Raw genomic sequence first — 22,500 nt, 5'->3', positions numbered from 1 at the left:
CGGAATCCCTGTTGCCACGGTGATCCGCATCACAGGCAGACACAGGCTCCTGTAGGGCTAAGGGGCTGGAGATGGGGCCTTTAAAAGGCTGCAGTGGGGGCTCTACAAATATTTAAGAAGGCAAGCTGAGAGAGACAGTAGGATGGGTCACGTGTGTGTGTGTGTGTGTGTGTGTGTGTGTGTGTGTGTGTGTGTGTGTGTGTGTGTGTGTGTGTGTGTGTGTGTAGGAACAGAGGCCATCACTGGATGGATTTGAACTCTCCACTTAAATCATCGGCAGGACACAAAGCAAACAAACAATAAAAAAAATAAACAAATAATAATACAAATAATAAACTGCTGGCTCATCATCCCCAGAGGCATGAGAAGCTAAAAAAGGTTGACAACAACGCACCCGATATCACGCGGCAGAAGAGGAAGCTAGGCTATGCAGGCCTTTAAGGCAACTCCAATATAACAATAGCCTGCCAGCACTGGCATGCAAACGATAGAGACTGCAAAAGAGGATATTCACACTCTCTCCGACACACATACGCACGCACGCACACACACAGGACGTGGTGGGGACAAGGAGCACCGAGTAAGCCAGCCTGGCAGCCGGGTTCCATAAGCGGAGCCTTTATACACACACACACACACAAGTGAGAGAGAAGAATAAATAACTGCAGCAGTCTGTCTGGGATTCTCTCTCACACACACACACACACACACACACACACACACACACACACACACACACACACACACACACACACACACACACACACACACACACACACACACACACACACACACACACACACACACACACACACACAGCTCCAGCAGCAGAACTCAATGACCCCACAGCCGTGGTCTCACAAAGCTATGAGGAAGAGCACAAAGGAAAAGACGGAGAAAAAGCACCAGCGAGCGAGAGAGAGAGTGTGTGTGTGTGTGTGTGTGTGTGTGAGAGAGAGAGAGAGAGAGAGACAGACAAAGACTTCACCAGACGTAACCCTCTCCTCCATAGCCACAAGTCACTTCTCAGCATGCAAAGTTACACTGCCCAAAGCTGGGCTGAGAGGACATCTTTATAATCAATATACAAGAGTAAAAGAGACACACAGACACACACACACAAATCTGAACAGTTGTCCAGACAATCCCAACCAGGCACCAGGGCTGTGTGTGTGAAGTGTGTGTCGGACACGAGCACGCAGGACTCTCGTGGTATGGACACTTAGTCACAGAGCTCGAGGCGTGCACACACACGTCTCCCCAGTGCATGCTGGGAGATGAGGCCACAGCAACTGGCATCAAGGGGAGAGGGGTGTAGTGGACTGTGGTTTTGCCGGACTGAGGTCTATTTCCAGCATGTGGAGCCACTGTGTGTGTGTGTGTGTGTAATTGCTTTGGCAGAAAGCAGGTCACCACGGATGTGACCTACTTGGACTACCCCACACACACACACAATACACACACTTGAGACATTTTCCATGGCATATACACCACATGAAAGACAAAAGGCAAAAGCCTTTCCTTCACATTGTTGGCAAAATCAACAGCACACTCTTGAAGCTTGGGCTACCTGTGCAATGAACATGAGCTATAATCAAACAGGCCTGCTGCTGAATGTGTAGGCCAAAGAGTGGTGTATGTGTGTTCAAAAATGAACATGGCTATTTGAAAGTATATTACATTCTAAAACAAGAGGAGGTTTCTACGGGGGGGGGGGGGGGGGGGGGGGGGGGCACTCATACACGCACACACACACACACACACGCATAGAAAAAGTACCTTAGCCTAAACCACTGGTCTTCTCTATTTGCTTCACTGCTTATACCAGGCATAACACCTTACATAATGATTTAAAATGATATTATGACTATAGGAAATAAAAGCAACATGAATATAGGTTATAATGACAATCACAAGACATAAACTCTAGTTCTTGACTTCACAGTTGATGGGCATTGCGGAATTTACATATCCACCAGCATCCTTTGACTTCTGCAGCATTTTAACTTCCTCTTTCTATTCAAAGCCAAACCTTATCAACAGCAACTTCACTGCACGACTGCATATATTAACTTAACCATTAATCAACCAAGTAATTCAAAATAGGTGGTGGCTAAAGAAGCTAGCTAGAACTAGGCCTGCAACATTAACATTTTACATTAACATTGATTTTCATAGAAGATTAGGCTAAAATGTGCAATTCAATTCAATGCACTTTATTTGTCCCCAAGGGACAATTTAAAAGGGCGCATTACAGTAGCTTATTCAATGATTCAAGGGACAAGGGACACATTCAACAACATTACCAGCACACATACTATACGATAAACTGTTGATCGTTTTCTTGATTTAATCACAGTAGTTTAATCCATAAAATGTCAGAAAACTGGGATAATAAAAATGTTGATCAATGTTTGACAAAGCCCAAGATTATGTCCTGAAATGCCCCTGTTTTGTCCACACACCACATACATTTAGTTTATCATAGAAGAATACGCTTGTCTTAAAAATATTCAAGTTCAAAAGGGTGCAATCAGAGAATTGAGGTATTTTCATCACAAAATGACACAAACCAATTAACAAAATAGGTGGCAATTAATTCACTAGTTGCCTTGTTCTGCTATATTGAACAAGAATCACAAAGTAATAAAACAGCATATTTCATGGACAGAGGACAGAGAGCATCCTATGCTGTAGCAGCAAAGCTCTTAAAAAAAAACAAGAATGCATATCTACCAGTTCTTCTATGGAAGCCCTTCCCCTGAGCTGACAACAGACGCAATCAACAAGCCTACAAAAGCAAGTCACATACCCAGGATTTCAGAGTAACCGTTATTTTGACTGGCATCAGAAACGGACAAGATTCCAGAGAACAATCTAAAGTTATGATGAAGCATTATATTCCTGTTGTGTTTACATGCGTTATCTCCCCACTTTCACTATGGAAGTTCTCTTAATCAGTAATCAGGCAATTTAACACAACCCTGTTGAATACCCTGCGATTTTTAATCTGAATGTATATTGCAACTGTGTCAAAGTAACTGCTGAAATACACTAATGCATCTTTGTCATTCTCTGGCAAAGTTGCTCCAGGTAAGGGGAGGAGGCCCTGACACATGAAGAGCTATGCCTAATAAATTTGCCTGGGAAACGCAAGCTAAGCACGTTGAAGGCCTCCATTTACTGTGTCTTTTAAAAAAACGTTCTCCCTGCATGGCAGACTCCAGTACACCAAAACATTTCTGATAACATGCATTACGTCCGCTGAGCCGCAGTTGTGATGTCAAACATGCCCCTGTCACGTCAAGTGTGATCTTCGATCGACAGCAAATAGACGCCCGCCCAGAATTACCAACGGAACCAGAGTGTTTCCGAGGGCCTCGGTAGCTACACTACTGTGCGTTTGATGTCACGTTATACGACTATGTTAGCCAATTTTGCTCAGCCACAGCAAGTTAGGCGACAACATGTCCGGACACGTCCTCATTCTCCTTCGCCCGCTATGTGTGGGAAGAGTTGGCCACAGTGCCACTTGATATTGCATTGCACGGTGTACAAAACGGCAGACATCTAATCTGCGAAGCTACGGCCGTTTCCTCCCTTGCGTCTGCTTACACAGGAACAGGAACTAGTAAGACAATAGATACAGCGTCTCAAATTGCAACCATCTATCTACCTTCCGGTTCAAGTTAATGAAATGCCAACAAACGCTTTGCCGGGGTTAACCATGTAATTTCGCTATCGTCCCTTATTGAAGCCAACCTCCAAATATGGCTCAGGACGGCTAGTTGGCAGCTCCGTGCCTACCGAGTAACTGATAAACCACATCTCAAACCGACCTGACAAGACACCTGACCTGGCTGTTTACTTAACAAGGACATCGACTAAGCTCCATTTACACGATGAATCATCGCTCTAAAATGATTTGATCACCCAAAGGCAGACTAGCATTAAATCTGTTGATATAACAATGGCTGTGGCCATGAATGACCTAGCATTAGAAAAACGTGACAGTCAACTCTTAATGCGAAACAAGTGTCACTTACCAGAAACCAAAGCTTGTCTGTCAACGTTTATGGAGTAACTGAAAACAGAATTCACCAAATAAATGCACACACATGGAGATCGATTCCGGTTTAAACAAAGAGGTAGTGCTAACGTTAATGTAAGTTCGTGTTTTGAATGCGTTTGTCTTCTGGACTCCACAGATAAGAAAACAGACCAACAGCACCAGCTGTCTGTATTAAACTGCAATATGAATAACAGCATTTTGTCCACCGTTTGATTTAGCCGATGAGAGTTAACGTCACACAATAGACATGTACTGCTAGCACTGCTAGACCCCATAAGTATGTAACGTCAGACAATAACTGCAACGTTATAGGATCAGGAGCAAAATGATGAGCAGCTAGGCGGAGATTTAAGTTAACATTAGCAATCAGTTGAGATAAGGCGAGGTTTTGTTAGCTAACATTAAATAACTTATCGTTTTGTCAAGTCCCTTTCACCACCAACCACCACAATGCTCAGTCTTGTCGTCAATCGGTAACGTTAAACTGATAGTCTGGCAAAAACTGGTATAAACTAGCCAGCTAGCTTGTTCCATTCTCCTGAGACACACATTCCACGTTAACTTACATGCTAGGATAGCGATAAATAGCCGTGCGATTGTTGCGTTAACCTTTGCCAGCAGCCACATCAGTTGACGTTACGTTAGTTCGAGCTTGAAATTCAATAATTCTTGTATCTAACGTGAAAATATAGCTGTACAATAATAAACAGCCAAAGGGAAAACCCCGTCTTAACATCTGGATTGTAACTACAAACCAAGACAGAGCTAGCGGCTGCGTTTGATAGCAAGCTAGCCAGGTTACCGCTAAATAGTAAAGAAAACAATAATCAACCAACAGGTATACCTGCACATCTCATGGACAATAATATCGAATCTTCCGAACACCAACTTTGCTACATCATTTCACTTTGGATTGGTCAGCTTTTTTATGGGCTAAACTACACGAGCTTAACATTAAATCGAGGTCAAGTTTCAGAAGTAATGTAAGCTAACATTAGCTACTTATGGCTGCCACACACACGCGCGCTAATGTTAGCCTCCAACTCTTGTCGAGTTCTATGTAGTTGAAGAGCTACCCGTTTTCTCTAAAATAAGGAAAACATTCCGTGATTATTTTCGTAGGGTCATAATGTCACTTACAAGGAGCAGGCTGAACATTGAAATCCCGTATCAATCCCGGAGAATGTGGATGGAGAGCAATAAGCGCTGGGAGGTCTGTCTTCCCCTTCTTCGCTGCGAGAATGAGAGCTCTTTTTAGAATAGCCAAGGAGGAGTTACTCACCATGGCGTCATCGCTACGCAGGACGCTCGATGACAGGTCGGCTGATGTTTTACGAGCTGCCGTGAGCATATGACAAAAGTAAACGAATCTCATTAGCCTATTATCATCATCACTATTCAACTGCTAAACATGTTAAAGAGATAATGAGTAATTTGTTTAAAATTTGCATAGGCTATAACTTGTTCTGCAATGCGATGAGGTAAGAAGAAAGTCAATGACTCACGCTGTTATTATGTGACAGTGATTTATCCCGGTGTCCACACTGAAAGGTCAACAGCAAAAGCTCTGCTATTTGTTGAACAGATTACAGGAAAAAAGACTAAAGGTCCCTACCTGTGTGATCACCTCAGACCACCAAAAGCAGGCAAGGCAAATAGGAAAATCCATTGAACAATATTTAGGCCATACTGTCAATCAAATAGCCTAGTATTCTTGTTGGGTATTGTCACAACAGTAGCAAGTCATATCTCTATTTCGCCTGGCAGTTTTGCTTTTATTTAGCCTTCATTTTTTTATTCAAGGTGTAGGCCTAACCTACAAAGTTGTGTTTTCAGTTCAGTTCAGTTCAGTTCAAGTTTATTGTCATATGCATATTACCACAGCAATGAAATACAACGTGCCTTGGCACTCTCTCAGCAACAGGCAATACTTAACAATTATAAATAACATTTAAAACATCCAGTAAACATCGTAAATAATCTCAGACCTCAGCCCTCCTTCCTGTAAAAACGGTAAAAACTATCCCTGAAACATGATGTGCGTTTTGGGATGCTCTGCAAACGCCTCCCTGATTGAAATTTTTGAAGGTGGAAGAAGAGATTGTGTGCAGGATGACTAGAATCCTGCATAATACCTAGTGCCTGCTGTGTTTCCAGTAGGCTAAATGTTTTGGAGCGGTTCAAGTGGAACCCTAATGATTTTAGATGCAGTTTTGACCACCTTTGTCATGTGAAGTAGCCCTACCAAATCACATTAAAGACCCTTTCAACAAGAAAAGCAAAAACAATGCTTGAACGTTCTTAGTTAGGGAAAGTTAGACTTTTTTTTCGCCAATCTGCAAAAAAATGTCTTACCAATAGCTTTTTTTACTATGTGTTCCTATAGGTGTCTAGTAACACCTCCCAATTTATCCACGGCCAAATCCTCGGGGAAACACCTGGAGAGCCCATCAAGTTTGGGGTGCCCAGAGGGACTGGGCGAAAATAATGAAAACATTTTGTTGACCAATATTAGCTTTTGAGATGTCTAACTAGGGATTTTTAGGGGTGCTGAATCTATCCCAGCCATTAGTTTAGTTAATATTAGTTAATAACAAGTGGTTTTATTGAACAATTACAAAACAAAACTTTCTTAAATCAGTTTAAAATTTAACAAACCTCATCCCTCAACTCCCCTGCACTTCCTCACCTGTTATCTTCTGGCTGGTTGATGTTCTGGCAAGAGTTACCACGACAGTTCCAATAAGCAGAAATACACTTGACTCCTTGCTTTTTACAGCAGCACCTGAGAGTGTCACAGACGCCTGCACAGTTGCAACTTCAGAAGGTAGTCTGGTGCAATGGGATCTGGTGTGACTGGTGCATAATTATGTTCTCCTTGTTTCTACCCATACTCAAGGACATCTACTGATGGATTTTGTAGCAGTAGCCAATCTCTGGTCTGGAGATATGCCCGCAGAGAGTGTTATGCTGCACCTCCTGTAGCCGGAGTTTCTAAGGCTTGACACTAGTTATGTTGTCCTCATGAGTTTTACTTGTTGCTCACTGTCCACCCTCAATGTTGGACACTCTTTTCTCTATCTATCTATCTCTCTCTCTCACACACACACACATTTATGCACGTTGACTCTCTCACAAACACATTCACAACCACTCACACACACATCTATGCACATTGACTCTCTCACAAACACATTCACAACCACCCACCCACCCACACAAACAGACATACTTACAAATAAAGTTCACACCTTCACTGATACTGTCTCTCTCTGTCTCTCTCTCTCTCACACACACACACACACACACACACACACACACACACACACACACACACACACACGCACACAAACACACACACATGCAAAATGTCCTTTCTCACACACACCGTGTTGAGACAAAACTACCTGTGATTATAGTACCAGTGTGTTACACGCAAAGTGTGTGTGTGTGAGAGAGAGAGAGAGAGAGTCCAATGCGGAGAGTGGACGGTGATCAACAAAATGTAAAACTCATGAGGATGAACTGAGTTAATATTTTTGTAAATATTTTATTATATCTCTTCATGAGACAACACTGAAGAAATAACACTTTGCTACAATGTAAAGTAGTGAGTGTACAGCTTGTATAACAGTGTACATGTGCTGTCCCCTCAAAATAACCCAACACACAGCCATTAATGTCTAAACCGCTGGCACCAAAAGTGAGTACACCCCTAAGTGAAAATGTCCAAATTGTGCCTAAAGTGTTAATATTTTGTGTGGCCACCATTATTTCCCAGCAGTGCCTTAACCCTCTTGGCCATGGAATTCACCAGAGCTTCCACTCCAAGGCGACATCATGGAGCTGGTGGATGTTAGAGACCTTGCACTCCTCCACTTTCCATTTGAGGATGCCCCACAGATGCTCAATAGGGTTTAGGTCTGGAATAACGCTTGGCCAGTCCATCACCTTTACCCTCAGCTTCTTCAGCGAGGCAGTGGTCGTCTTGGAGGTGTGTTTGGGGTCGTTATCATTCTGGAATACTGCCCTGCGGCCCAGTTTCCGAGAGAGGGGATCATGTTCTGCTTCAGTATGTCACAGTGCATGTTGGCATTCATGGTTCCCTCAATGAACTGTAGCTCCCCAGTGCAGCACTAATGCAGCCCCAGACCATGACTCTCCCACCACCATTGTTGACTGTAGGCAAGACACACTTGTCTTTGTACTCCTCACCTGGTTCCCGCCACACACACTTGACACCATCTGAATCAAATAAGTTTATATATAATAAAATATAAAATAATAAGTGAATCTTGGTCTCATCAGACCACAGGACATGGTTACAGTTGTCCATGTCCTTAGTCTCCTTGTCTTCAGCAAACTGTTTGCGGGCTTTCTGCATCATCTTTAGAAGAGGCTTCCTTCTGGGACGACAGCCATGCAGACCAATTTGATGCAGTGTGCGATGTATGATCTGAGCACTGACAGGCTGACCCCCACCCCTTCAACCTCTGCAGCAATGCTGGCATCACTCATACGTCTATTTTCCAAAGACAACATCTGGATATGATGCTGAGCATGTGCACTCAACTTCTTTGGTCGGCCATGGCGAGGCCTGTTCTGAGTGGAACCTGTCCTGTTAAACCGCTGTATGGTCTTAGCCACCGTGCTGCAGCTCAGCTTCAGGGTGTTGAATTTCCAGTGACCAGTATGAGAGTGTGAGAGCGAACACCACATTTAACCCACCTGCTCCCCATTCACACCTGAGAATTTGTAACACTAATGACACCGGGGAGGGAAAATGGCTAATTGGGCCCAATTTGGACATTTTCACTTTCACTTCAGGGGTGTACTCACAAGCGGTTTAGACATTAATGGCTGCTTGTTGTGTTATTTTGAGTACACTGACTACTTTACATTCTAGCAAAACGTCGTCTCTTCAGTGTTGTCCCATGAAAAGATATAATAACATATTTACAAAAATATTAACTCAGTTAATCCTCTAATCCTGAGTTTTACATTTTGTTGATCACCGTCCACTCTCCGCATTGGACTCTCTCTCACACACACACTCACACACTTTGCGTGTAACACACTGGTACTATAATCACAGATAATTTTGTCTCAACATAGTGTGTGTGAGAAAGGACATTTTGCGTGTGTGTATTTGTGCGTGTGTGTGTGAGAGAGAGACAGAGACAGAGAGAGACAGTATCAGTGAAGGTGTGAACTTTATTTGTAAGTGTGTGCATATGTGTTTGTGTGGGTGTGGGTGGTTGTGAATGTGTTTGTGAGAGAGTCAATGTGCATAGATGTGTGGGTGTGTGGTTGTGAATGTGTTTGTGAGAGAGTCAATGTGCATAAATATGTGTGTGAGAGAGAGAGAGAGAGAGAGAGAGATAGAGAGAGAGAAAAAAGAGTGTCCAATGTTGAGGGTGGACAGTGAGCAACATGTAAAACTCATGAGGACATAACTAGTGTCAAGCCTTAGAAACTACTTCCGACTATACAGGGGGTGCAGCATAGCACTCTCTGCGGGCATATCTCCAGACCAGAGATTGGCTGCTGCTACAAAATCCATCACTAGATGTCCTTGAGTGTGGGTAGAAACAAGGAGAACATGATTATGCACCAGTCACACCAGATGCCATTGCACCAGACTACCTTCTGAAGTTTGTCAGCTGCAACTGTGCAGGTGTCTGTGACACTCTCCGGTGCTGCTGTAAAAAGCAAGGAGTCAAGTGTATTTCTGCTTGTTGGAACTGTCATGGTAACTCTTGCCAGAACATCAACCAGCCAGAAGATAACAGGAGTGAGGAAGTGCAGGGGAGTTGAGGGAAGAGGTTTGTTAAATTTTAAACTGATTAAGAAAGTTTTGTTTTGTTTTGTGTGTTCAATAAAACCACTTGTTATGGATTTTTTATGGACTTGAAGTCATTTTTACTCAAAACTAATGGCTGGGATAGATTCAGCACCCCTAAAAACCCCTAGTTAGACATCTCAAAAGCTAATATTGGTCAACAAAATGTTTTCATTATTTTCGCCCAGTCCCTCTGCCAAACTTAATGGGCTTTCCAGGTGTTTCCCCGAGGATTTGGCCGTGGATAAATTGGGAGGTGTAACTAGACACCTCTTTTTTTACATAGTAAAAAAAGCTATTGGTAAGAATTTTTTTTGCAGATTGGCGAAAAAAAAGCCTAACTTTCCCTAACTATCTATTTTGTTCCCAATCTACTTCCACTTCATTAAAATAACATAATATGGAATGTTAAAACAGAAGCCTTGTGGGAACAACTAGATGCTGATGATGGAACTCTCTTGAAACGGTCAATAGTCATAATATATTATATGAGTTATGTTATCCATCCCTGATATCTGAATAGGGCCTCCAGTCAAGTAACACAGATTACTCGTCAATAGGCAGCGGACAATCAGCAGCCAAACATCAAAAACAAAATCACCAACAAACCTATTTACCATCAAAAACAAAATCATCAACAAACCTACAGTATTTACCATCAAAAACAAAATCACCAACAGCCAAACCTATTTACCATCAAAAACAAAATCATCAACAAACCTACAGTATTTACCATCAAAAACAAAATCACCAACAGCCAAACCTATTTACCATCAAAAACAAAAGCATCAACAAACCTACAGTATTTACCATCAAAAACAAAATCACCAACAGCCAAACCTATTTACCATCAAAAACAAAAGCATCAACAAACCTACAGTATTTACCATCAAAAACAAAATCACCAACAGGCAAACCTATTTACCATCAAAAACAAAATCATGAACAAACCTACAGTATTTACCATCAAAAACAAAATCACCAACAGCCAAACCTATTTACCAACAAAATCATCAACAAACCTACTTACCATCAAAAACAAAATCACTAACAATCAACAGCCAAACCTATTTACCATCAAACAACCTATATATCATCACCAACAAAGCAACATTAAGCAACCTTCACCAAAAGGCATCACCAACAGAGCAGCTTTCAGCAACCTTCACCAAAAGGCATCACCAACAGAGCTTTCGAGGGCATTTCACTGGAGCAATTAGCAGCATCTTCCTTCATCTGTGTTTCAATGAATTAGGCCCACAACACCTTCAGAATGCTTAACAGTGCTATCTGGCATCTTAGACCAACACACTCATAATGGTGGGTTCTTTACCAACAAATACTGACAAATTCTTCGGTAATCTCTCTTCGTTGCTGTACCCGTTTAGATACAGGCCTTGCTCTGAGCAAGCCTGGATCTGTTTTCTCTATAGTACAGTATCCTTTTATTATTTGTGTTGATTTTATTATGTTAGTCTTTCTGTTGTTTATTGCTTGTAATTCATATGTATTTTCCTCAGTGTGATTGGCTCCTTCATTCCCTCGCTCACACTTCACCTCAAACTGGTGTGTTGCGCATTTTGGCACATAATGACAGCCATGCATCACCCAGGTGGGTGCTACACATTAGTGGTAGTTAGTGAGGTTCCCCTTTCACTTTATAGTTCACAGCAACAACAACAACAACAACAACACATTGCATTTATATAGTGATTTTTAAGGCACCCAGTGCTTTGTAAAAGCAATGTGTTGTTTATGCTTGGCACTGTTTGTGTCAAGACAGTGTCTACAAATTGTAAACAGCATGGAGGTTTAAAAAAAAAAATCATTGCTATCCCCTTGCTACCATTGCTGCACTTGCATTAGATCTCTGAAGGCTTCTTGTGCGTGATATCTGTGTGACAGACAGAACACCTAATGGGAGAAGGCTGAAGATGTGTAGCCCTAGGTCTATTATATATCCTGTTTCTACGATTGATCGGTTTAAAGCCAGTGCTGTGAATCTGTAGTCGGTGTAGTACAGTGCACAAAGTAGTTTGTCTAGAAGGCAGTATAAACTTATATACTTATATACTTATATAACTTATAAACTTCATGTTCAGGCCTGTAATCTCTAATCAAATCAAACCATTCTGAAGTATTGTTGAATTGCTATGAAAACTTTTTCAAGTCATATCGACCACACTTAATTTGTATCTAATGAGTATATTAGCATATTGTATTAGCCTATGTGTGTAAAGATGACTAATCCCACTAGCTCCCCCTGCTGTTGAAATTATGTTATGTCACTGGCCAGACTTTATTGAGACCCCTACTGGAACTCCCATTACACTTTGTGTGTGTATCTCTCTCTGAAAGAGTCATATATAGGTTTTGGACTGATATTGGGCTTGGATTGTGGTGCCATGCAGTTTTTTTTTTACAATAAAGCAAACACTGATAGAAACATCAATACAAGAAAGAATTTATTGATGTGGTGTCAATACAATCAAGTATGGTAGATTTTGTATGAGTAGACCAAAAAACAAACAAACAAAAAAAAACAGTTCAGTCAAAAATGAGTGCATTTTATACCCAAATACTACTGCATGAAGGATATGCAATAGCCATGTACAAGACAAACAATAACCCTATAACATAATATGTATAACAAAACACAAAAAAAAGGAAAAAAATTTGTCCAAGACAATCCTTCACAAATAATGGTAGTATGTTAACAACATATTTCAATCCTCATAATTCATAATTACTAGACACTCTTATTCAGATATCTCAGACTCTTATTCAGATATCTCAAATGTATAAATACACCATCATGGTCTTCATGTGCAAACGGAATTGGCCTCTTTTGTGTGTCTCTGCTCTGAAACCAATGTCCCTTAAAAAGCAAATCAAGACTTTCTAGGCTAATCTCTTGCCTTTGTTTACTCTAAATGATATGAAGACAGCATGACAAATTCTACATAATAACATTCTATTCCCAGCTGACGTGTTTATATTATATGGCATGATATTTGCTAATAAAGAATTGTCTCATCAGAAGAGGTGAAAGCAGGAGATATGGAAAAAATATCAAATTCAAGGTTAGTCAAGTGTCTGTAAAAATAAAACAATAAAATCAAATGATAAAAAAACAATAAATCCATGATAATATACAAACCTTTCCTTAACAGTGGAGAACTGTAGATGGCAAGCCAGTATAAGAGTGCACCAATGCCTATAACTATTGATGTTCAGACGTGTCCCTTCCCTCAGTAATATGAAAGACACCTTCAACAAAATTGCGTCTAAAAGGGAGAAGTGTTTATACAAACTGTGCTCTGTGATGAACACCCTGCAGACAGGGGAAGAGAAGGAAGAAACTTAAAAAACTCCTTTTCACACTGAAAAACATTATTGCTACATCTTTTTTATTTTTTGCCAAATGTTGCCAAACTACTATTATCTAGGCTATGGGACAAACCCTTTTCCAGCACATCATTCATTAGGTTTCATTTGTTTTTTATGTATTACAATGATGAATGAGACTGGGATATTGTTTAAATAATCGGCTAAAGTGGCATCAACAGTTACCATCACTTCTGTCCTGTCTGTCCTGGCTGTTTTTCCTCATCAAGCATGCAATTTCATCTAAGTCTTTCTCAATACTTTCGTCACTGATTACTTTCTTTGCACCATTCTTATAGTTGAACCGCTCTGAACAACTTGAATGTCACAGCAACACGTTGCTCTGCTTGCATAATCACTCTGTGCCCTGTGCTCTGCATTGATGGCCACTCTAAACAGTAAATGTTTGAATGCTTCACTTGAGTTGAAAAGGACACGTTTAACTCAACATCCATTCTTGGTTTAAACTATATGGTGGAAGATTGACTTTTAATCCCTTCAAATACACGGCACATCCTGTTTTCACATCACAGCCTATAAGGTCATTTTAATATTTCATGGCTTGTATGATGACACATGTTTGACTTTGTGTTAGCATTTATAGGGATTCTAATGGTTTGTAGACGTCATTCAACCTCGACTTCTATTTCTAGTACAGGTGCAAATAATGATGAATTTCCTCTATGATGATAATATCGTTGTAATGATTTCCTTTTTCAACCAGTGGATGTGAATTTGATTTGTGGTTACCTCGTAAAGTAATAAGATAGACATGGTCTCTTTGTGTGTGGCTTGTGTAGGAAAACCCAACCACACCGACTGAAACATAAGCAAAGTACTAAATGAAGAGAATGAAAACTCTTTCTCCTGCTCTTTCTTCTAGATCTAAATCGGCAGAACCAAGGATGTTGCTATAGTTACTAATGTACATGTACTTCCCCTCATTGTCAACAGAGGGCTTATCATAAAAGGTTTGGGAACTACTGTTATAGACGGTATCAAAGACTTGGAGGGGCTGTCTTGCAGTTGCCACATCAGAAGCCCCAGCACCATCCTTGATGTTAGGTTGTTTTGATTAAAATCATACACATGACTGATCTGCAATTTTGTAAAGAGTTGTGCTAGTTTTGATTTTTGGATGCGGAACTGTGGTTTTGTAATACAAGATATTCTCAAGGATTCGTTCTGCTTGTATTTGTAAATTGCATATGAGCAAGCCAATGTTGGACGCAGCTTGGACGCCTTCGGTAATCAAGTAATAATCAGTATTCTCAACGCCATTAGCTTCCAGTAATAGCACAATGCTCTCCGCACAGTTGTCACAGAGTAAGGTAAGTATCTCTCAATGGAGAATTGCAACACATAGAACGAAAAAACAAACAAAGCAACAGAACAAAAACAAAAACAACAAACAATATTCTCATTTAACTACGAGCACCAAAACTGCTTCTCAAAAAAAAAAGAAACTTATCAGATTAAGAAGGGTGACAAAAGGCAATAAAAACTAACAATCATTATTCCAACGAGGAGTTGTTTTATTGAATGTATAGGAATGTGTAGTCAAGCACATTTATGACGTTTCTGCACTAAGGTGTGATCTGACAATTTTAAATAAGGAAATATGTATCATATAATGGCCAATGCACTGAATTACATGGACTGTGACTGCAGCTAGGGGAAAAAATACCAAACCCCAGAGTCTTCAGAGATTTTGAACGCTTTTTGGAGTCAGAAAACATTTGGCAAAATGTGCAGTCACACGGGTAAGTCTTATTAACGGCTTTTTAAACATTGCAAAGTAAGGCACTTAATAGTCTGATTCCAATAAACAACAACATCAATACCAATAACAACAACATAATAATAATAATAATAATAACAATAATAATAATAATAATATAACAATTACAATAATTATTATCATGTAGGCTGAAAATAGAAAATAAAGACAACATTTAAAAGTAAAAAAATGGACATTTGAAAGGAAGAGCTAAAACCCAGACACAGCATGAAGTCTCCTTCTCCTGCTTTTCAACTCTTCACTTTCATACGTTCATACGAGTCTTTCTCTGTCGTCTGTCTTTCCTGCCGCTGTTGTTCTTGTTGCTGTTCCAGGTTTTCCTCACGTGGCCACTGGAGCGGCGGAAGAGAGGGAGGGTGAAGGTGATGGTGGGGAGGGGGGGGGGGGGTGTGGGGGGTGGGGGCTTGGGCATAGAAAAGGAAGAGTGGGAAGAGGAGGTTATGTGGGGCACAGCAGAAACCCTGAGAAGGACGAGTGGATGTACTCCGTTGAGTAGAGACCATTTGCCTGGTCGGACGGCATCTGCACCCACACCTGGTCGTTCTCCTTGAGCTCCAGAACTGCGCTCCCTGAAGCCTGGTCCATGTAGCCCTTCTTGTACTCATCGTAGGTGTACGTGGCAGGCACATTGTTCTTGTACAGAGCCACCCAGAGGCTGGTTCCCTTTACATGCACATGGTAGGCGAAGTAGTACACTCCAGATAGGGGGCTGGTGAACATTCCAGTGGCAGGATTGTAAGCATTCTGCCCATTGTACAGGGTTCGGTCGAACTTGATGGGCATGCCGGAAGGAGGAAAGGGCGTGCTGAGTATGGCAGTGAATGCTGGAGCCATTGATGCAGAGAGCACAGCGCCACCTAGCTGTGGCTTTGCAGGTTTTCCATCTGGAACCTCTCCACCTCCAATGTTCCCCATTCCAGCAACTGTTGTTTGGCCGTTTGAAGTACCTGGAGGGCCAGGTGGCCCAGGTGGACCTGGGGGTCCGGGGATGCCATTAAGTCCTGAATTTCCTGGTTTTCCTGACGGGCCTTGGGGACCAGGCAAGCCCTTGTCACCTTGTTTTCCCAGTCCTGGTGGCCCTGGTGGGCCTAGATCTCCTTTAATTCCTGGAATTCCTTGTGGACCCATGTGCCCGGGGGGACCTTGGGTGCCAGGAATGCCGGACTGGCCTCGGGGACCCGTGGTTCCAGGGAATCCGTTCTCACCTTTTGGCCCTGGTCCACCAGTCAGTCCGGGATTACCAGGCAATCCGATGTGGCCACCCTCGCCCTTGGGGCCTGGTTTCCCGATGGCCCCGTTGGGACCGGGAAGACCTTTATCACCTGGGATACCTGGCTTCCCAGACAAGCCAGGAGGACCTTGATCTCCTCGAAGCCCAGGAAGGCCAGGAGGACCTTGGGGACCCAGCTCTCCTTTGAAACCAGGCATGCCAGGCTTCCCTGGCAGACCCATAGGGCCCTGTACTCCTGGAGGTCCTGACTGCCCGTTTGGACCGCTGTCTCCAGGTTGGCCGTCCAACCCTGGTAACCCTTGTTCACCAGGTGCCCCTGGTAAGCCAACATGGCCCTTGTCTCCCTTCGGCCCGGATAGTCCAGGCTTACCATATCCAGGTGGTCCTGGAAACCCTGGAGTGCCTCTCATTCCTGGCTCACCCTTCGGCCCACTCGGTCCTGGCATCCCTGGCAAACCGTCAATACCAGGCTTCCCTAAACCATTCGGCCCTGGAACCCCCGTGGGCCCAGGGAGACCAGCCTCTCCGGGTGGACCAGCATCACCAGGAAGCCCTTGATCACCCTTCGGCCCGCTTGGACCAGGCAATCCATTGAGTCCTGGCTTTCCATTTCCAGGGGCTCCGGGGGCACCAGGAAGTCCTTGGAGGCCAGGAGGACCCCTTGGCCCAGCTGGACCTGGCTTGCCATTACCATTCTCCCCCTTCAGTCCGCGGTCTCCAGGGACTCCACGGCCTCCTTTCAGGCCTGGCTCCCCTCTGGATCCTGGGATCCCCCTTCCCCCAGGGGGTCCAGGTTTTCCATTCAGGGACAGGCCTGCTGGCCCTGGGAGGCCGGGCTGACCTGGAAGTCCCCTTAGACCGGGCTCTCCGCGTGGGCCAGGCTCGCCATTGTTTCCAGGCATCCCCTTAGGGCCCATCTTGCCCGGCAACCCTGGTAGCCCTGGCTTCCCAATGCCAGGGAATCCCGGAGGCCCCGGGGGGCCTGTTTGACCGTTCAGACCCGGTTTACCCAGCCCTGGTTTCCCTGGTAGTCCTGAAGGCCCTGCTGGGCCCCTTGGGCCGGGCTTCCCTTGAGGGCCCGGCTCCCCTTTCACCTCCATCATAGGTGGAAACTCTGCAAGACACAATCAGGAAGACAGGAAACAGATTAAGTCTTTAGATTATTGTTCATAAATATAATTACTCCTCCACCCAGTATTCATATTGCCTACAGGGCTGGGAGGTTGCAGTAGGCCAAATCCCAAGCATGGCTAAAAAGATACATTTATAAGCTTTCTGCGAAAGATAAAAGCATAATTATGTAGATGTTCTGTATAGCTATGTAGGTGTTCTGTTTAGCTAAACCCTTATGATATAAGGGTTTAGCTAAACCTCTGAAAAAATCTTTCAGAAATGTTTACTAATGCTAGTGGCTGCTAGCATAAGAAGCAGATAACAAAACAATTAAATATGGGATATTTGTCAGAAATGTGAATGACTTATATGTAGCAGGTTATAAATGCAACTAAACCAGCTCATTGAGATGGAAAGAGTGGTGCTTGTCTAGACCCCATCGAAGACAAATATATATCATTATAGTTAGCAGAGACTCAAGAATATTCCAGAAGAAATTAATAACAAAATGGTTTCTACATCAGCAGTTCAGACAAATGTGCACTTAGAATTTCTCTTAGAATTTCAAATGTGAACTTAGAATAGGTTAGTTTAATCACTGCACAACTCTGAGCCAAACTCTGGGCTCTCCAGACAAAGAACAGGTATGAGGGGGAGAGACTTTGTTGCTGAGGCATGTTATTGTTATCATATTTGACAGACACTTTTGGCCAAAGTGAATACTTTACAGTAAATAAGAGAAATTACATGTATGTGATATCTACTGTGGTAAGCTAGGTCAGTAACTCCACAGCTTCTTATTGTTATGAACATCCTGCTATAAAGTGTATTTTTCTTCCCATGCTAGCAATGCAATACCTGTATTTGTGTATGTATGGCAGTCAATACTGAACCAAGCATCAATGCTGTTGTAAATTCAGTATTGGACTAGATCTACAAATTTGGCAAATTCTCTCCCCACTTTTCATAAGCAGATAGATATGCTTCTTTGCTGTAAAAAAATACAAATGATGTTTGTTCTGGTCTGATATTGGGAATACACATGTAAAGCCAGCAGTCCATGAGTTGCCTGTTTGAGCCAGCAGTGACGCAGAGAGCTCTGAATGTACAGGGTCACTCGTGTGGAAAGTATGTCACTGAATATCTAGTGAACTGACCTATATACGATCCCACAGGTCACTGCACGGGGTGAACACGTACGGTATATCTTCACAAAACACGTGGCACGGGAGATAATACTCTTATAATTTACTGTAGATGACCACTGTCTAATCAGATTGCTTTTTATCAGTATATTGGTCAACATCTGAACTTCTGCCAGTGTTCATTGTGACTGTGAAAGCATTCTGACCCATGAATGTTCTACCTGTAAGATTCTGATTCAGATACATTGCTGAAGCAAGAAGCCAAATACAGTAATTTCCTGTGTATTAGCCAAATTGTGTATGAGCTGCAGGACAGTGTTTTATGGAAGTTAAAAAAACAAAATCATATTAATACCATATTAACTGCCGGATAGCTCTCATAGCTGAAGAAATGTTAGCAAAATCAATGTATAAACAGTGGCTAATAGTTGAGAAATTACGTTACACTGCTGTAATATGGACATTGTAACATGTAACACTGAACAGTAGGTGTAGCCTAAGAGCAAGCACATATAGAATAAAATACTGAGTTATGATTGTAAAGGAATACCCTTCAGGCCAGGCTGGGCTTTATAGCTTATTATGGGTCATATGTCTTCACAAACCATTGCCATATTTTTTGTCACTTTCACTAACACCGGCTTTTGGGTCTCATAGGGTCTGAACTCTAGGGTCCGACCTTTGACCTCTCTGTGCTGTGTTTCGCAACTGCTGTAAAATATCCCATGAAACTAGACCTTGTTCTGAGCTGCTTCTGTGTGGATCATCTACCATCAGATGATCTGTCAAACAGTGATCACAAGGTCACATACACTACATACACAAGTGTGTGTGTGTGTGCGCACATGCTTGCGTGCGTGTGTGTGTGCGTGCGTGTGTGTGTGTGTTTGGAGCAGAGAGGACTCCCTTGTTAATAGTGTTGCTTGTGCTGGGTAAGATATTAAGGTGTTGAGTGTGGAGTTTCATTGGTTAGATTGGTTTCACATGTAAGTAAGTAAAATGTATTTCTGCATGTAAATGCACATTTATTCACAGCTTACACTGACCAAAGTGCTGTACAAAGTGAAATGAAACAGATTAAAGTATACACACACATCTACACATTACAGTTTTTCTCGATTGCTTTGACCTGCTTAAAGAAACTGGGATCCACTTGGTCTTCATGAACACCTTTCACCTTTCTGGGTTCACACATTTCTCACACCCTTTTGCAAAACAGTTAACACAGATGTCATTCAAAGACCCCAAGCCTATTGGTTTCCCTGTGCTAAACAAAAGGAAAACATATTTTCACGGGTGGTAGAGATTCCATAAGTCCTGTTACACCTGTGTGAAACTCCTTTGCACAATTCTTCAATCAGCAGTCATTCATTATCCATAAGAGATGCCATGTCTGTTCTGTGTTGCTATGTGTAAGTATATGGATCTAAAACACATTTAGAGAAAGTACTGTATTGCCTATTTGGTGAAGACAACAGTAGCTTACAAAAGGTGTTTAGGTCTATTTCGATGAAAAATGAAAGTTATAGTTCAATGAAATTTGTCTAGTGCTTACTGTAGGTCTTACATGTCAATAACAGTTACATCTCTGGAGGAATGAATACAATTATTTTTTATTCAGTGCATTTTGTCTTCACAGTTTTTTCTGATACCAGAAAAATGAGAAAGAAATGGATATCTCAAATGCTTATTTTGAGAACTATATTTTGCATTTTGTTGTCCAGTGTGTAATGATTAAATTGAAATCACACATTGATTTGACAACAGGATGTGTTGTTTGAAGGCAAATTTGCTTTTGTTGCATGTTTTAAGTGTTTTGAGAGAGTTACAGCAGAGACTTTCTAATGTGGAGACACAGCACTCAAAAAATACTCCATAGAAATGCATGGGGCTAGTTTGTAACGCCAACATGGCCGTTGTCTACACATATCACAACCCTTCCTCGGCAAAACGTCGACATGTGAATACATTGAGCCAATCATATGGTGTGTTGTGAAGACATCGTGCCAATCATGTGTTGTGATCTCGCCGCTGGAGCAAGATTGGTGTCGTGAAGCCTTGCGCACGCGCAGTTCGACCCAAAGACTGTGCCCGATGAGTGCCCATAAAACGTTGGTATATGGCCGCCGAGTGGAGGGACTTGCCTAAATGGACTTTGGTAACAGCCTTTTGCAAGCAAAATGTGTAATTTTGGCCAGAGTGCTTTTGTTCAAACATGGGTGTTAACTGTTTTGAAAATGTGATGTCAGAGTTGACACAAGTATCAAAGCGATCGAGAAAAACTGTAATAAGGTACAGCAAGGGAGGGACACACACAGAAATGACACACATAGCAAGTTAGAGGGTGGAGAAGGCCAGGGAATACAGGACTTTTGAGCCCAGATTTATAAGCAGTGATGGAGGGGCCATTTCTTATGTCAGGGGGCAGCTAATGCGAGTGAGAGAGTAAGTGAGTGAGTGACAATGATTGAGTGACTGTTTCAGTAAATGAGCCAACCAAAGAGTGTATGAATGTGAAGTTCCTACATGTGAATGAGTGAATGAGTGAGTGAGTGAGTGAGTGAGTGAGTGAGTGAGTGAGAGAATGAGTGAGTGAGTGAGTGAGTGTGTGAGTGAGCGAATGAGTGAGTGAGAGAATGAATGACCCTGCCAGTGAAGGACTCACTCAGTGTTCATTGAGCACACAGTGAAAGAGTCAGTGAGAGAACAAAGCTACACACACGTACCGACACACACACACACACAAACACACACACGCACACACACACACACACACACACACACACACACTAACACACACACATACACACACACACACACACACGCATACACACACACACACACACACACACACACACACACACACCATGTAACACAATACACAGGTATCCAGAGGTCATCAGAACAGAGCAGAGCAGATGTGGATCTTTCTCTTTCACATGGAATAATGCACGGAGAACTCGACTACTCTAACTTTACTTCCTCAGATGTTCTCACCACTGGTGCATCATCAGGTCGCCCCTATAGATGGAATAATGCACAGAGAACTCGACTACTCTAACTTTACTTACTTCCTCACAAGACACACAAAGACTGTTGTGTTCCCTTTCTTAAAAAAAAAACACATACAATATATGTTGTTTAGAAATCAACCAACAAAACCAATGGATTGGATATAAAAAGCTCTGGTGCAATTGCTTGTGTAAAAGACAGGGAGAGTTGAAGAGTTGAAGTAGCACAGTGAATCAGAAGCAGCCATTAAAATAACAGTATCAATAAGACTAGTCTCTCTTTTTCTCAGTGGACAATTCAGATCTACAAACTCAGATCTAAAATATGAAATGCATAGCTCAGAAAAGCACTCTATGCAGACGAGCCTGCCTCAGATGTTGAATAACGTGTACTGACTAACACTTACCACTAGGTGGCAGAAACTCCACATCAGTGATAGTTTTACAGAGCAGATCAACATTTGCACATGTTTTCACAATTACAGCCAAATTTATTGATGTGCTGCTATATTATAGTAACATCTAAAGGTCTCTGGCTGCGAGCAGACTATTTACAACATAAATCCGTGTTTGGGAACAGCTTGCTTTCATAGTTCCTCGTATTTCTCTCCTTTCTGTTCTGGGATTGCATGGGCAATCCTGTTTAGCAGATTTTCCCCATAGAAATATTGCATTTGTTTACGACTGCATGTTTTCAGCACACGCCATTTCATCACAGAGAAAAGCTGCAGTGCTCATGATTGTTAGCTGAAAAGGGATCACACAATCACACACACACACACACACACACACACACACACACACACACATTGACACACGCACACACACATACACACACACACACACACACACACACACACACACATACACACACACACACACACACACACACACACAC

The 22,500-nt window shown here is 42.3% G+C and overlaps 2 protein-coding genes across 5 annotated transcripts in view; both read right to left on the bottom strand.

The window, feature by feature from the left end:
• Positions 1–5,313, bottom strand: part of ptp4a2b (protein tyrosine phosphatase 4A2b) — a 30,456-nt gene extending 25,143 nt beyond the window's left edge. Inside the window, exon 1 of one of the 2 annotated variants that reach the window (XM_076301157.1) lies at positions 5,213–5,313. The gene's annotated coding sequence lies outside the window, so the exon portion shown is untranslated. Of the gene's footprint in view, positions 1–4,046; positions 4,066–5,212 lie in introns of those variants that run through there. The other variant, XM_076301158.1, reaches the window with a different exon arrangement.
• Positions 5,314–15,490: 10,177 nt separating this feature from the next.
• The window catches only part of col8a2 (collagen, type VIII, alpha 2), an 85,912-nt gene continuing 78,902 nt past the window's right edge, over positions 15,491–22,500 (bottom strand). For all 3 annotated transcript variants that reach the window (XM_076301155.1, XM_076301154.1, XM_076301156.1), the window contains one exon: positions 15,491–17,447. In XM_076301155.1, coding sequence (XP_076157270.1) covers positions 15,541–17,447 — 1,907 coding nt within the window. In that variant the 3' untranslated portion in view covers positions 15,491–15,540. The remainder of the gene's footprint in view (positions 17,448–22,500) is intronic.

The sequence above is a fragment of the Alosa pseudoharengus genome, unplaced genomic scaffold (assembly GCF_046254945.1).
Source record: "Alosa pseudoharengus isolate Yale_2024_CS ecotype anadromous, Long Island Sound unplaced genomic scaffold, YU_APseudo_1.1 YU_APseudo_1.1_scf_23, whole genome shotgun sequence".
In the NCBI taxonomy this organism is placed as follows: domain Eukaryota; kingdom Metazoa; phylum Chordata; class Actinopteri; order Clupeiformes; family Clupeidae; genus Alosa; species Alosa pseudoharengus.
This window is presented reverse-complemented; position numbering and strand designations above follow the sequence as displayed.